The sequence below is a fragment of the Lepisma saccharinum genome, chromosome 17 (genome assembly GCF_977018435.1).
Source record: "Lepisma saccharinum chromosome 17, izLepSacc3.1, whole genome shotgun sequence".
Lineage (NCBI taxonomy): Eukaryota > Metazoa > Arthropoda > Insecta > Zygentoma > Lepismatidae > Lepisma > Lepisma saccharinum.
The window spans coordinates 2,361,505-2,376,710 of NC_139245.1; the positions used below are offsets into that span (position 1 = coordinate 2,361,505).

General features: G+C 41.5%; 1 protein-coding gene across 1 annotated transcript in view; it reads right to left on the reverse strand.

The window, feature by feature from the left end:
- Window positions 1-2,137: 2,137 nt before the first annotated feature.
- LOC146001144 (uncharacterized) overlaps window positions 2,138-15,206 on the reverse strand; it is a 32,423-nt gene continuing 19,354 nt past the window's right edge. The window contains exon 4 of the mRNA XM_083138436.1: window positions 2,138-2,537. Within this exon, the coding sequence (XP_082994562.1) occupies window positions 2,212-2,537 (326 nt within the window). The 3' untranslated portion in view covers window positions 2,138-2,211. The remainder of the gene's footprint in view (window positions 2,538-15,206) is intronic.

The window sequence follows — 15,206 nt, forward strand, 5'->3', positions numbered from 1 at the left end:
TCTGTGCTGCGAATGACATTGTTACTTCACTAGCATTAATAGATCTTGACCTTTCAGATTCAACACTGAGAGTGCCGAGTTTGCTAAATGTGGCCTAAGTAATACTCCAGAACTAGTAGTTCTTTATAAGTTTCAATTTTGAGAAAGGTAGTTTTGCTGCAGCGACATTTACAAGAAAAGTAAGAAACAAACAGAAGGTGGTGCAGAGCTCAGGAACGCAGCTAGTCTATAGTTATCAACCAGAAGGAACTTTGCACAAGAATTACGGGATGTGTTGAGGTGATTTCAGATTTAAGTGTATCCCTTAAACTTAGAACTTGATCAGGAAATTCCGAGATAAACCATCATTGCACTTGTTACGGAGAGCAATCGCTGTACTATGAAGTTCCTCATCTGAATGGAAGTTTAGAACAAGAACTGTGAAAACTACAAACATTATCCATGCCCTCAAATCTGTTTTTAAGTTGAGTAAAACATGTCCAAACAAGTATTAAACACTGTTGCTCTTAATTCAATCTCCGTATTTACTAATCTTGCATCCACAAGCACAGTGGTTCAACTCCTCGTTTTAGCAAAGCAATTTCGCTAACACAATGATTTCTGAAAATTCTTTTCCATCGAAAGGCAAGGAGGGTCGAACCAATTGGCTTGGAGATGGAAATCCCGGAGGTATTCTACTTTGCCAAACTTATGACTGAAAGCAAAACACGTGGTAAAGGCATCCACAACAAGACCAAGGCTTGGCAAAGCCCAACGGTCGCCGCAGGGTATCAAACGAATGGGTCTCCGTTCCTCTGCCTCTCCCTGAACAGAAAGTCGGCTGGATTTTTGACCTGGTGTGCAGGTAGGGAAAGTTCATTTTAAGCAGGACAGGACATAATATCATTAGCAGCATGTCCTGCCAATGTGTTTCTCTGTTGACGGAAGAAAGAGCAAAATGAGTAGAAAGACATGTCTTTCTTGGGATTGATGACTGAAAATTCAAGAGCAGTCTTCAAACTGTAAGCAACATTTACTGAAGACTTATTTACAACATTTGTAGTCAAAGGAAAATCTTCAGTAAAATATAGAAAAAAATGCCGGGGCCATGTACGTTGGCTCTCCTTAACCTTTAGGGATGCGTGCTTACTTCACTTACGCACTTACTTTTTACATATAAAAATTAGCTGCTTTCACAAGCTTAAATTATTATATTCTGCATGGCTATGTTTTTTCTAAGGTTTTTATATTTATACTTTATGTTATTTATAATATTTAATTGTTTGGATTTATTTTTATTGGGTAAGATTGTTTTAATTTTGGAGGCACATTGTCCAGTGGTTCAGATCCCAATTTAAACTGTGGGTCCAGTCCCGATTTGCCTATATGTGCATAAAGTGGCTTAAAACACCAATTTAAGTTTCTAAATTATTTTATTATTTTAAATTGGTGACAAGTTTATTTTCAAGAATACAAAAGAATTGAAGTTATGTAAGAGATTATTCACTACAGTATTTTAATAATTCGCTTGAACTTAGATGAACGCAAATAAAAACAAATAAAAAATCGTCCTTGTCACCTGAAGATTCTTGAAGAAATCATTCTCTTTCACTTGTATCTAATCTATGTGACATGTTCAGAGTTTCCAAGTTCTTCGTGTTGCTGACAGAATACATCGTATAATATTACAAAAACTATACACTAGACTCTCGCTAATCCGGCCCTCAATAGTCTGCCCTGTCAGTAGTCCGGCCCACATCCGGCCTGTAGTCACTCAAGCAGAAATGACATACACAACAATGAATTATCTTGTTCAACAATGTTGTTAGTTAAAAATGTTAAGCAATGCTATACATACGTACAGTATTTGAAATTGTGACTTTCTTACAGTAAAGTTCAGTACATACTATGGCTTCTAAAAGGAAACACGTAAAGTACAGCCTCTATAGTCCCTATGTGTTTAAACTACATAGTAGTACGTAATTTCCGACCCTCTCAATAATCCGGCACTTCCGCGAATCCGGCACCCATATGTGCAAGGAATGGCAGGATTAGCAAGAGTCTAGTGTATTTACTACTCATAAAGCACACTGTGTATACAGAAAGATTGAAAGAAAAAAAAAACTCGATTTCATTTAATCAGTGATTATTTCGATTTGTATCAGAACCAAACATATTTTCCCACAAGACTTCTTCCTGTCTTCAAACCCAGTTTCCTCTGCATCATTAGTATTATAGACCTGTACTAGAACTTTCTACCTGGTCTTCTTTTGGAGCAATTACTGGTGATTGTTCGCTTCTAGCTGCCAATGAAAGACTTGACAATAAATGCATTGCAATAGCTGTTGGCTGGTTAACAAATGCTGCTGCCAAATTAGGTGTGGATATCTGTGTCGAGCTGTTTGTAAGACTTTCACTTTCAGGTTCTGTGTGCTGGTAAAAAATGCCTGTAATTGTTGGTACGTAGACTTTGTATCTGCGAACTGCAAGGAACAGTAACAAGCACAATGTAAAGAGAATGGCGAGTGTCTTAAACCAACTCATGTGCGTATCCTCTCCTGGAAAATAAAGAAAAAATATGCAGGTTTAATCAAACTTTTGCACAAGAATCAGATTGAACATATAATTCATATTGAGACGAGACAAGATGAGACTTGGCGAGGTCTCAGCATCTTCTCAAGTTTTATATGCCTGTCCCATTTTCAGTCTCGTCTCAATTTACAAACACCCGTCTTGAAATATATCTAGGTCTGAAAAATTCTCGACCTCGACCACAGATGGCGATATTGTCAGCAAGATTTTATTTCCCTAAGTTTGTACATCTGGGATAAGCAGTAGGGGCAGGCGATTGAGTGCTAAGCAGGTGGGGGAGGAAAGTTTACTTTCTGTTGGTAGACAAGGCTTAGCATACTGCAAAGGCAAAGAGTTGTAACAAAAGGGGAGGACTGCCCCCCCTCCCCTCTAATCGCCAGCATAGGCTGGTATAATCGCAAGTCATTCTATCATTTTTTATGCAGCTGTTTGAATCAGATGTGTGCATATATTCCTTAAAATAGATAAAATTGAATATCGTTTGCAAAGAAGGTTTAACGGCAAAGAAAAATCATTCAAAGTTCATATAATTTACAGATGACCTATGTGTAATAAGTGCAAATACAGCAGAAATCATTGAACAAATATGTACATGATGTGGTATTAGATTGATGACTGGCAAGTTAAAGTGCGTGAAATTGCTGGGGCCATAGGTATTTCGATAGAATGTGTAAAAAATAAAAAAAAAAGTAAAGTGCTCTCTTATGCTATGCACCATGCCATGAAGGCATATAGGGGGTGTGGGGTTAGGGCCCCACACATTCTTGATCACGGCCGAAGGTGGGGGTGATGTGATCAGCACCATGCCAGTGTTGCCACATGAAGAGAAATTTCTCTAATTGCAGGGAAATTGTGACCGAATTTTAAGCCAAAAGGGAAAAGGGAATTTCAATGGAAAATATCAAAATTTCAGGGAATTTTGAAGATATCAGACTGAAAAGTACGTTTTAGACCTATTATGTTTTGCTTCCATATTCACACTTTTTTTTATTGCTGTCACTTGCTATTTCCATTCCTTTGAATTTAAGCTTGTATGTATACTTAAATTTCTATTTTTTACATCACTTTTCCTGGCCAAGGTTCGAACTTGGAACATCTAACCTGATTATGTAAGCATTGTTAAATATTTTTCTTAAATACGAACATGGACCAATGAATATATTTGATACTACTGATACTTATTATTATGATTATTATCACTTAAAAATAAACTTAACTATTATTATTATTATTATACCTATGATTTCTTAGTTGAAGGGAAAATCTAGTCAAAAGAGGGAAATTTTTCTCCTTACAGAGGGAAATTCCCCTGCCTGCCTTTACCCCCCGGAGATTCCTCCAGGTACCCACTTTATACGATGCTGGGTGGGTGCCGGAGCCGCACCGCAGGTGGAAAAATTTCCAGGTTCTCCCCTGCCGGGAATCAAACCCTCGTCTCTCGCATGGTAGTCAGATGCCGTAACGACTGAGCTACCGTGACCATGATAGAATGTGTAGAATATATTTTGCATGAAGAATTGCATGTGTGGTGGGTGCCATGTTTGCTAACAGCAGATCAAAAATGCACTCGTATGAAAATATCTGAATAGTGTTTGGAGAGGTTTAACAAGAATAAAACTGATTTTTGTGTCGATATAAAACCACGGATGGGACTTGGATTCACCATTACATATCTGAATTGAAACAGGAGTCAAAACTGTGGCCAGAAGCCAGTTTACTACAAACTACACCATACGAGAGGACCTCCTAATACAAAGGCTGTCGCAGAGAAGGTGAGACAGATTTTTTCCTGGCTTGGCAACACTGCCTATGGTTTCGGCACTAGTCGAGTCATGTAGGTTGACTCATTCTGTTTCCGTAGCAAATTGTCACATGTTGCAAAACCACGTTAGTGAGCAGCTGTGTTGATTTACGTGGAACATGTTTCATTTACCGCTCCAGGTTTTTGTGTATAACATTGCTTTTCATGATGAGTATTCAAGATGAACAGCGACATGCCATAAAATTTTGTTGGCGTTTGTAATGCCTGTTTAGGGCTGATGTCAATTTACCCAGTTAGTACTATATGATGTAAAGGAAGCGCATGCAAAGGATACCCATATCAACATCTACAACCGCGCAAGCGATACAAAACCAAAATAATGCGACGTCCTTGCTTCGCGCGAGTTCCAGGAATTACTCCGCTAACATGGAGGTCACATTAGGTTCTAATTATTACTAGAAACACGAAGAACGGGGCTAATCCTGCGGATTCCGTTCTATTTTTACCCTATAAAGGAACAATGTTAGTTATTTTTACAAAAAATCTCAGATTAAGTAACCACTTTGAGCGGTTATCTTTCCATACCTGAAAAAGGTAAAATCATGCACATATATGTATGCGTATATAGATTATATCAACTATTATCTACCAGACCCTTGTAGCGTCTATCCTATATCACTAGAGGGATATCCAAAGGTTCAATTAATTAGTCATAATCCAATTTTCATAACTTTAACAATTTTCTTTTCTTTATTACGGTGTTTGACACGTAACCAATTGAACTCTACATCAACAACTATGCCGCAAAGGCATCCCTTCAAACATAAGTACCACTATACATTTAGTAATTACTTTGGGCTAACATCGCACCCTTCCTATGTCTATAGGTATAGATATATATATATATATACACGTGCACAGCGAACGTTTTCGCATTTAATCATACGCACAATAAATCCTCTTCAAAAGGACGCCGTTCTTGAAACAGCCGTACCATTCATTAATTCCGGTCCAACATTAACATTAAGAACAACTTTACAACGGACCCGTATAGGAATCAATTATCAACCAAAAAGGGATTCGCTAATAGCATAAATAATTTAAATTCTTTCAATGGCTGTATTGCTTGATTATACTAGGTCCTATTCTATACACTTCGTGGACGCTTAAACCTCCGTGCACGGAATTGATACTACTAATTACCAGGTAACCAAGAAAGTTCATGCGGTTTTTACAACTGCCCATAGTTTTCGTGGGGTAGTACGCAGTTCAGCCACCAGGGGTTCATGTATGTGTGATTGGCGGAAAGCTCATTCCTTGGCACGTCGGCTAACGTAGATAACAGGTCGCAGTCGATAGTTTGGGATTAAGTATTTGCAGTGAACCATGGCTGTGTCGAATGCAGTAATCAGGGCGTGTTTACTGTATGAGTACAAGTTGGGCTCAAAAGGAGCGGAAGCAGCAAGAAAAATATGTGCAGCTTTTGGAGAAGGTACAATTAGTGAGCGGACAGCGCAAAAGTGGTTTCAGACCTTCTCGAGTGGCGATGAGACACTGACAGACAAACCTCGATCGGGCAGACCGAAATCTCTCGATGTGGACCAACTGAAGGCAGCAATTGAAGAGGATTCAAGTCAAACGTGTCAGGAACTCGCTCAACGATTTGCGGTAAGTGCTGAAACAATTCGTGTGCACTTGCATGAGCTTGGGAAATCATGGAAACTGAGTAAGTGGGTCCCGCACGAGCTGACTGCTGCGAACCGTCTCCAACGACTGAACATTTGCGCTTCCTTGCTCACTAGGAACAACAACTGTCCAATTTTGGACCGCATTTTGACGTGTGATGAAAAGTGGGTAATGTACGATAACAAGAAACGCTCATACCATTGGCTATCGTCAAATGACACCATACCTTTAACTGCAAAACCTGCTCTTCATCAGCGGAAGGTGCTGCTGTGTGTCTGGTGGACTACGGCTGGGATTGTGCATTATGAGTTCTTGGAAAGTGGTAAAACCATCAACAAAGAGGTGTACTCCGTGCAATTGCAACGAGTGGCCAAATAGCTTACAAAAAAACAACCTGCATTAGTGAATAGGAAGCGTGTTCTTTTCCACCAAGACAACGCTAAACTGCATACAGCAAAGATGACCCTGGAGGTGATTTCTTCTCTTGGCTGGGAACTTCTGCCACATCCAGCATATTCACCCGACATCGCTCCATCAGACTACCATCTTTTTTTGTCTATGGACAACCATATGCGCAATCAACATTTCCAAACTCGTGAGGAGGTTGAAAACGCAGTGGTGCAGTTTTTTGCGGCCCTACACAAAGACTTTTTCAAACATGGCATCTACAGGCTTGTACAAAGATGGGAGAAGGTTGTAGAAGCGGATGGTGGATATTTTGCAGAATAAATATAAGGTAAACACATTTGTTTTGGACCTTTTCTTCTTTGTACTAAAACCGCATGAACTTTCTTGGTTACCTGGTAGGTATAGGTATCCTAAGGTCATTTTTCCCATTTATCGTGTTGAGTAAGATGGAGGGACTAAATGTTCCAATCATGAACGACGGTAGCCAGAGACAAGTGGATAAACTCCTCATTCGTTCTTGAGCAAGCAATTCAAAAAGGGGCAATCCAAGGTGGATTGAATTGTGCAGCACATATCTATCATGTTTAATTCTTATTTCCGCACGTATGAATCATTTAGGTCCTGCGCTTATTTGCCGTATTGGTTTAGGTCAATTTCACTAGTACAAAAATGGTCGAATAACGGCTAGTCGATTAAACATACAAGTCTCGCCAGTTCTTGACCATTAAGGTCGACTTCGTAGACAATAGGTCCTATCGTAGAACAAACAATGGGATATAGTATGCAGTCTCTGATTTACCTTGTGGTCCTTGACGCCTGCTTTAATGTTCCTCTTTTAACCGCACGGGTACCCACTTCTACGGTTAGCTGGTTCTGCATGGATGCAAGGCACTCGGCGACAAGGAAAGGCTCCCGTTTCCGCTGGCTGGCGAGGCGTGCGAAGGAACTGCAGTGCTGGTAGCGACTTCTGAACTGCCGTACTGGCAGCGACTTGTGAACTGCTGTTTGCTTCCGATCGTAGTAGTCGGGAAAAAAGGGGGGAGGGGGAGGAGGAAGTTAGTTTCAATTAAATCCGCTTGACGGCGACGAAAGTCCTGGCACAATACTGCTGCTGTCTACATGCGGATATGAGAACTTAGTTAAATCAAATAAGTTCTGTTTCCGTACCTTCACGTACGTGTAACTATCACAAAAGTCAATAAAAGCTTTGTGATGTTACACGTGTAGGGAAAAGTACTGCGGAAACATATGCAATGTTTCAACAGGCATATGCCGATCAAGACAGACTGAGTGAGTAGAGCCACAGCCACAAGGAGTCATTGAAACTCTGCGCCAGCATGTAGCAAAAAAGAGGCTGCATTTGAAGAACTCCTTCATATTGCACCACGAAATTGCACGCCCGCATCCCATGCGGGCTTTTCAGGATTACGCGATGAAGAGAAAAATATAAATTTTCCCGCATCCAGCATACAGCCTGGACCTTGCACCCTGCGCCTTTTGGCTATTTCTACTTCTAAAGGCCGCTGTACATGGTCGTCATTTCATGACGAACTAAGAAGTGATCACTGCAGAGCAAGTTTCTTCAGTTTGCTACCTGACGACGAATTTTCAAAGATATTCACAAAGTGGCAGGAGCGTATGGACGGTTGCTTAGCTGTCAATGGTGCCTATTTTGAAAAAGATGTACGTCTACTCGATATGGCTGATTCTGAATAAAAATTTTGTGGTTTGTAATTTTTTTGTTCCCTTTTAATGATTCTTGGAGGGGTCCATGTACATGCTTTTCTTTTAACTGCTACGCAGTCACGACGTTTTGACCTATTGTGCTCATTTTGGTCTCAATCAGCAGCCAATTAACCAAATTTTCATCCTAGTACATTTGCTAGCCAATAGAGGTCGCTGTTTTCCTATACAGGAATTAGTCTCACCTTCTCTACGACAGCCTTTGTATATACGTGTATATGAGGGGGAGGAGTGCAAAAATTGGTACACAGATATACATTAACTCCAAGTAGCAATTGTATACCCACTTTTGTATGTTTTGTTATAACAATAAACTACATATAGGCCTACGTGTAATTTTTCGGTTTGGGGGTGACCCTTTTCCAAAACTAAATCATTTTTTTTTTCCTTTTCCTTTGATCAAAATTTTATCGATTTATGACACAGGAACATGGGGTTACAAAAAGTCATAACCCTATATGATATATATATATATAATATATAATGTTCTTGTCTATCATTATTCTCTTTTGTTTACTTTTAATTGTATTTTGATGCTGTAGTGATTTTACAGTTTCATATGAAATAATATTTTCACTTTATGATTTAATTATTTCCCTACATAATTAAACAAACAGTCCGTATTAGCTATTTTTGATTGAAATATTTAAACACGATTTTTATATAGTATTTAGTTTGGAATATATTTTCGGTAATTTTGGATACTATTAAATATGTCAAAACAATCCATGAAGTCAGGAAAAGTCATATTAGTTGCCTAATTAGAAGCACCAACATTTTATACAATAATTTTTACCTGGTGCTGCCCCCCCCCCCCGCCCCATCACTGAAGCATGGGGCATCGGGCAAGTGACCCAGTTGCACCTCTCTAGGGCAGCTTTCGAGCTTAGACCCTGCATATTTTTGGTTCGTGCTATAATGGTGGTATGACCAGCAGCACACTCCCACCATCTTTACCCCCTCCCCTACAGACATCTATTGATTCGAGGTTGGGTGAGCATTGTGAGACATTGCCACAATGTTTGCTGTCAAAAAAATTACAATTTTCTGCAACGAGTGTGTAGTACACATACCATATGACACCTGGGAAGATACAATATACTACTACATTAATATTTTAAACACAAAATTGATACATTGGACTTACAACGCCAGTACAGTTCACTTTCATATACCTTATAGTTTCAGAGATATGTTAAACAGAACAGGATATTTCATCTGGAACAACCTTGGTACCTTGCAACTTAGGGACTTCTTATGACTATTCAGGCTCGGAATAGCAGTGGTGGTTCAAGCTAAAATTTTCACCTGGGTGAGATGGAATTTTGGTACTCCATACTTTCCACTCTGGTAAAACTTCAATTAATTATTGATAACAATAAATCCAACTCTAAAACAAATATCCCTGCACCCAGTGGAAGCACATAGTGATTCAGATTCCACTTTAAACTGTAGGTTTAGTCCTGCTTAGCCCTTCTGTGCGTCAAGTGTACTCAAAACAAGAATTCACACAAACAAACAAATAGTGAAGCAATATGTAATCAGAACTAAGGTTTTGGTGCTAATCAAGGAACACATCCTGGTTTAGTGGCCCCCAACGATGCACCTCGGGTTGAATGGCCCTTAAGCTGCCCCTGCAGAATGGTCTCCAAGTTGTAAGGTCGATGTTATGGCTAACTGCAGGTTGCTTACCCAGCCCAAACTTTCATCGTATGTCCTTTCTCAAGACTCTCAAATTGGGCTTCCCTGATGGTGCAGTGGTAGCATCATCACCTTGTAATCAAAGGGTCGATACACGGAGGAGGCACATAGTGGTTTGGATCCCACTTTAAAGTGTAGGTCCAGTCCCAATTAGCCCAATTAGCATAAAGTTGACATAAAACACCAAATCAATCAATCAATCAAGATTCTCAAATGGCAACCTCACTTCCACGTAGTACACCCTGACTGCAATCAAGACTCTCAAATGCCAACCTCACTTCCATGTAGTACACCCAGACTGCAATCAAGACTCTTAAATGCCAACCTCACTTCCACATAGTACACCCTGATTGCAATCAAGACTCTCAAATGACAACCTCACTTCCACATAGTACACCCTGACTGCAATCAAGACTCTCAAATGCAAAACCTCACTTCCACATAGTACACCCTGACTACAATCAAGACTCTCAAATGCCAACCTCACTTCCACATAGTACACCCTGACTGCAATCAAGACTCTCAAATGCCAACCTCACTTTTATATAGTACACCCTGACAGCAATCAAGACTCTCAATTGCCAACCTCACTTCCACATAGTACACCCTGACTGCAATCAAGACTCTCAATTGCCAACCTCACTTCCACATAGTACACCCTGACTGCAATCAAGACTCTCAAATGCCAACCTCACTTACACATAGTACACCCTGACTGCAATCAAGACTCTCAAATGATAACCTCACTTCCATATAGTACACCCTGACTGCAATCAAGACTCTCAATTGCCAACCTCACTTCCACATAGTACACCCTGACTGCAATCAAGACTTTCAATTGCCAAAATCACTTTCACATAGTACACCCTGACTGCAATCGAGACTCTCAATTGCCAACCTCACTTCCACATAGTACACCCTGACTGCAATCAAGACTCTCAATTGCCAACCTCACTTCCACATAGTACACCCTGACTGCAATCAAGACTCTCAAATGCCAACCTCACTTCCACATAGTACACCCTGACTGCAATCAAGACTATCAATTGCCAACCTCACTTCCACATAGTACACCCTGACTGCAATCAAGACTCTCAAATGATAACCTCACTTCCACGTAATACACCCTGACTGCAATCAAGACTCTCAAATGCCAACCTAACTTACACGTAGTACACCCTGACTGCAATCAAGACTCTGAAATGCCAACCTCACTTACACGTAGTACACCCTGACTGCAATCAAGACTCTCAAATGCCAACCTCACTTCCACATAGTACACACTGACTGCAATCAAGACTCTCAAATGCCAACCTCACTTCCACATAGTACACCCTGACTACAATCAAGACTCTCAAATGCCAACCTCACTTCCATGTAGTACACCCTGACTGCAATCAAGACTCTTAAATGCCAACCTCACTTCCACATAGTACACCCTGATTGCAATCAAGATTATCAAATGACAACCTCACTTACACATAGTACACCCTGACTGCAATCAAGACTCTCAAATGCCAACCTCACTTCCACATAGTACACCCTGACTGCAATCAAGACTCTCAAATGCCAACCTCACTTCCACATAGTACACCCTGACTGCAATCAAGACTCTCAAATGCCAACCTCACTTCCACATAGTACACCCTGACTGCAATCAAGACTCTCAATTGCCAACCTCACTTCCACATAGTACACCCTGACTGCAATCAAGACTCTCAATTGCCAACCTCACTTCCACATAGTACACCCTGACTGCAATCAAGACTCTCAAATGCCAACCTCACTTCCACATAGTACACCCTGACTGCAATCAAGACTCTCAATTGCCAACCTCACTTCCATGTAGTACACCCTGACTGCAATCAAGACTCTTAAATGCCAACCTCACTTCCACATGGTACATCCTGACTGCATCAAGAATCTCAAATGCAACCTCACTTACACGTAGTACACCCTGACTGCAATCAAGACTCTCAAATGCCAACCTCACTTCCACATAGTACACCCTGACTGCAATCAAGACTCTCAAATGCCAACCTCACTTCCACATAGTACACCCTGACTGCAATCAAGACTCTCAAATGCCAACCTCACTTACACATAGTACACCCTGACTGCAATCAAGACCCTCAATTGCCAACCTCTCTTCCATGTAGTACACCCTGACTGCAATCAAGAATCTCAATTGCCAACCTCACTCTCACATAGTACACCCTGACTGCAATCAAGACTACCAATTGCCCACCTCACTTACACATAGTACACCCTGACTGCAATCAAGACTCTCAATTGCCAACCTCACTTCCACATAGTACACCCTGACTGCAATCAAGACTCTCAATTGCCAACCTCACTTCCACATAGTACACCCTGACTGCAATCAAGACTCTCAAATGCCAACCTCACTTCCACATAGTACACCCTGACTGCAATCAAGACTCTCAAATGCCAACCTCACTTCCACATAGTACACCCTGACTGCAATCAAGACTATCAATTGCCAACCTCACTTCCACATAGTACACCCTGACTGCAATCAAGACTCTCAATTGCCAACTTCACTTCCACATAGTACACCCTGACTGCAATCAAGACTCTCAAATGCCAACCTCACCTCCATGTAGTACAACTTGACTGCAATCAAGACTCTCAAATGCCAATCTCACTTCCATGTAGTACACCCTGACTGCAATCAAGACTCTCAATTGCCAACCTCACTTCCACGTAGTACACCCTGACTGCAATCAAGACTCTCAATTGCCAACCTCACTTCCACATAGTACACCCTGACTGCAATCAAGACTCTGAATTGCCAACCACACTTCCACGTAGTACACCCTGACTGCAATCAAGACTCTCAATTGCCAACCTCACTTCCACATAGTACACCCTGACTGCAATCAAGACTCTCAAATGCCAACCTCACTTACACATAGTACACCCTGATTGCAATCAAGACTCTCAATTGCCAACCTCACTTCCACATAGTACACCCTGACTGCAATCAAGACTCTCAAATGCCAATCTCACTTCCATGTAGTACACCCTGACTGCAATCAAGACTCTCAATTGCCAACCTCACTTACACATAGTACACCCTGACTGCAATCAAGACTCTCAAATGCCAACCTCACTTACACGTAGTACACCCTGACTGCAATCAAGACTCTCAAATGCCAACCTCACTTCCACATAGTACACACTGACTGCAATCAAGACTCTGAATTGCCAACCACACTTCCACATAGTTCACCCTGACTGCAATCAAGACTCTCAATTGCCAACCTCACTTCCACATAGTACACCCTGACTGCAATCAAGACTCTCAAATGCCAACCTCACTTCCACATAGTACACCCTGACTGCAATCAAGACTGTCAAATGCCAACCTCACTTCCACGTAATACACCCTGACTGCAATCAAGACTCTCAAATGCCAACCTCACTTCCACATAGTACACCCTGACTGCAATCAAGACTCTCAAATGCCAACCTCACTCACACGTAGTACACCCTGACTGCAATCAAGACTCTCAAATGCCAACCTCACTTCCACATAGTACACACTGACTGCAATCAAGACTCTCAAATGCCAACCTCACTTCCACATAGTACACCCTGACTGCAATCAAGACTCCCAAATGCCAACCTCACTTCCATGTAGTACACCCTGACTGCAATCAAGACTCTTAAATGCCAACCTCACTTCCACATAGTACACCCTGATTGCAATCAAGACTCTCAAATGACAACCTCACTTACACATAGTACACCCTGACTGCAATCAAGACTCTGAATTGCCAACCACACTTCCACGTAGTACACCCTGACTGCAATCAAGACTCTCAATTGCCAACCTCACTTCCACATAGTACACATTGACTGCAATCAAGACTCTCAAATGCCAACCTCACTTACACATAGTACACCCTGATTGCAATCAAGACTCTCAATTGCCAACCTCACTTCCACATAGTACACCCTGACTGCAATCAAGACTCTCAAATGCCAATCTCACTTCCATGTAGTACACCCTGACTGCAATCAAGACTCTCAATTGCCAACCTCACTTCCACGTAGTACACCCTGACTGCAATCAAGACTCTCAATTGCCAACCTCACTTCCACATAGTACACCCTGACTGCAATCAAGACTCTGAATTGCCAACCACACTTCCACATAGTACACCCTGACTGCAATCAAGACTCTGAATTGCCAACCACACTTCCACATAGTTCACCCTGACTGCAATCAAGACTCTCAATTGCCAACCTCACTTCCACATAGTACACCCTGACTGCAATCAAGACTCTCAAATGCCAACCTCACTTCCACATAGTACACCCTGACTGCAATCAAGACTCTCAAATGCCAACCTCACTTCCACGTAATACACCCTGACTGCAATCAAGACTCTCAAATGCCAACCTCACTTCCACATAGTACACCCTGACTGCAATCAAGACTCTCAAATGCCAACCTCACTTATACGTAGTACACCCTGACTGCAATCAAGACTCTCAAATGCCAACCTCACTTCCACATAGTACACACTGACTGCAATCAAGACTCTCAAATGCCAACCTCACTTCCACAGTGTACACCCTGACTGCAATCAAGACTCCCAAATGCCAACCTCACTTCCATCTAGTACACCCTGACTGCAATCAAGACTCTTAAATGCCAACCTCACTTCCACATAGTACACCCTGATTGCAATCAAGACTCTCAAATGACAACCTCACTTACACATAGTACACCCTGACTGCAATCAAGACTCTCAAATGCCAACCTCACTTCCACATAGTACACCCTGACTGCAATCAAGACTCTCAATTGCCAACCTCACTTTCACATAGTACACCCTGACTGCAATCGAGACTCTCAATTGCCAACCTCACTTCCACATAGTACACCCTGACTGCAATCAAGACTCTCAATTGCCAACCTCACTTCCACATAGTACACCCTGACTGCAATCAAGACTCTCAAATGCCAACCTCATTTCCACATAGTACACCCTGACTGCAATCAAGACTCCCAATTGCCAACCTCACTTCCACCTAGTACACCCTGACTGCAATCAAGACTCTCAATTGCCAACCTCACTTGCACATAGTACACCCTGACTGCAATCAAGACTCTCAAATGCCAACCTCACTTCCACATAGTACACCCTGACTGCAATCAAGACTCTCAAATGATTACCTCACGTCCATGTAGTACACCCTGACTGCAATCAAGACCCTCAATTGCCAAACTCACTTCCACATAGTACACCATGACTGCAATCAAGACTCTCAAATGCCAACCTCACTTCACATAGTACAC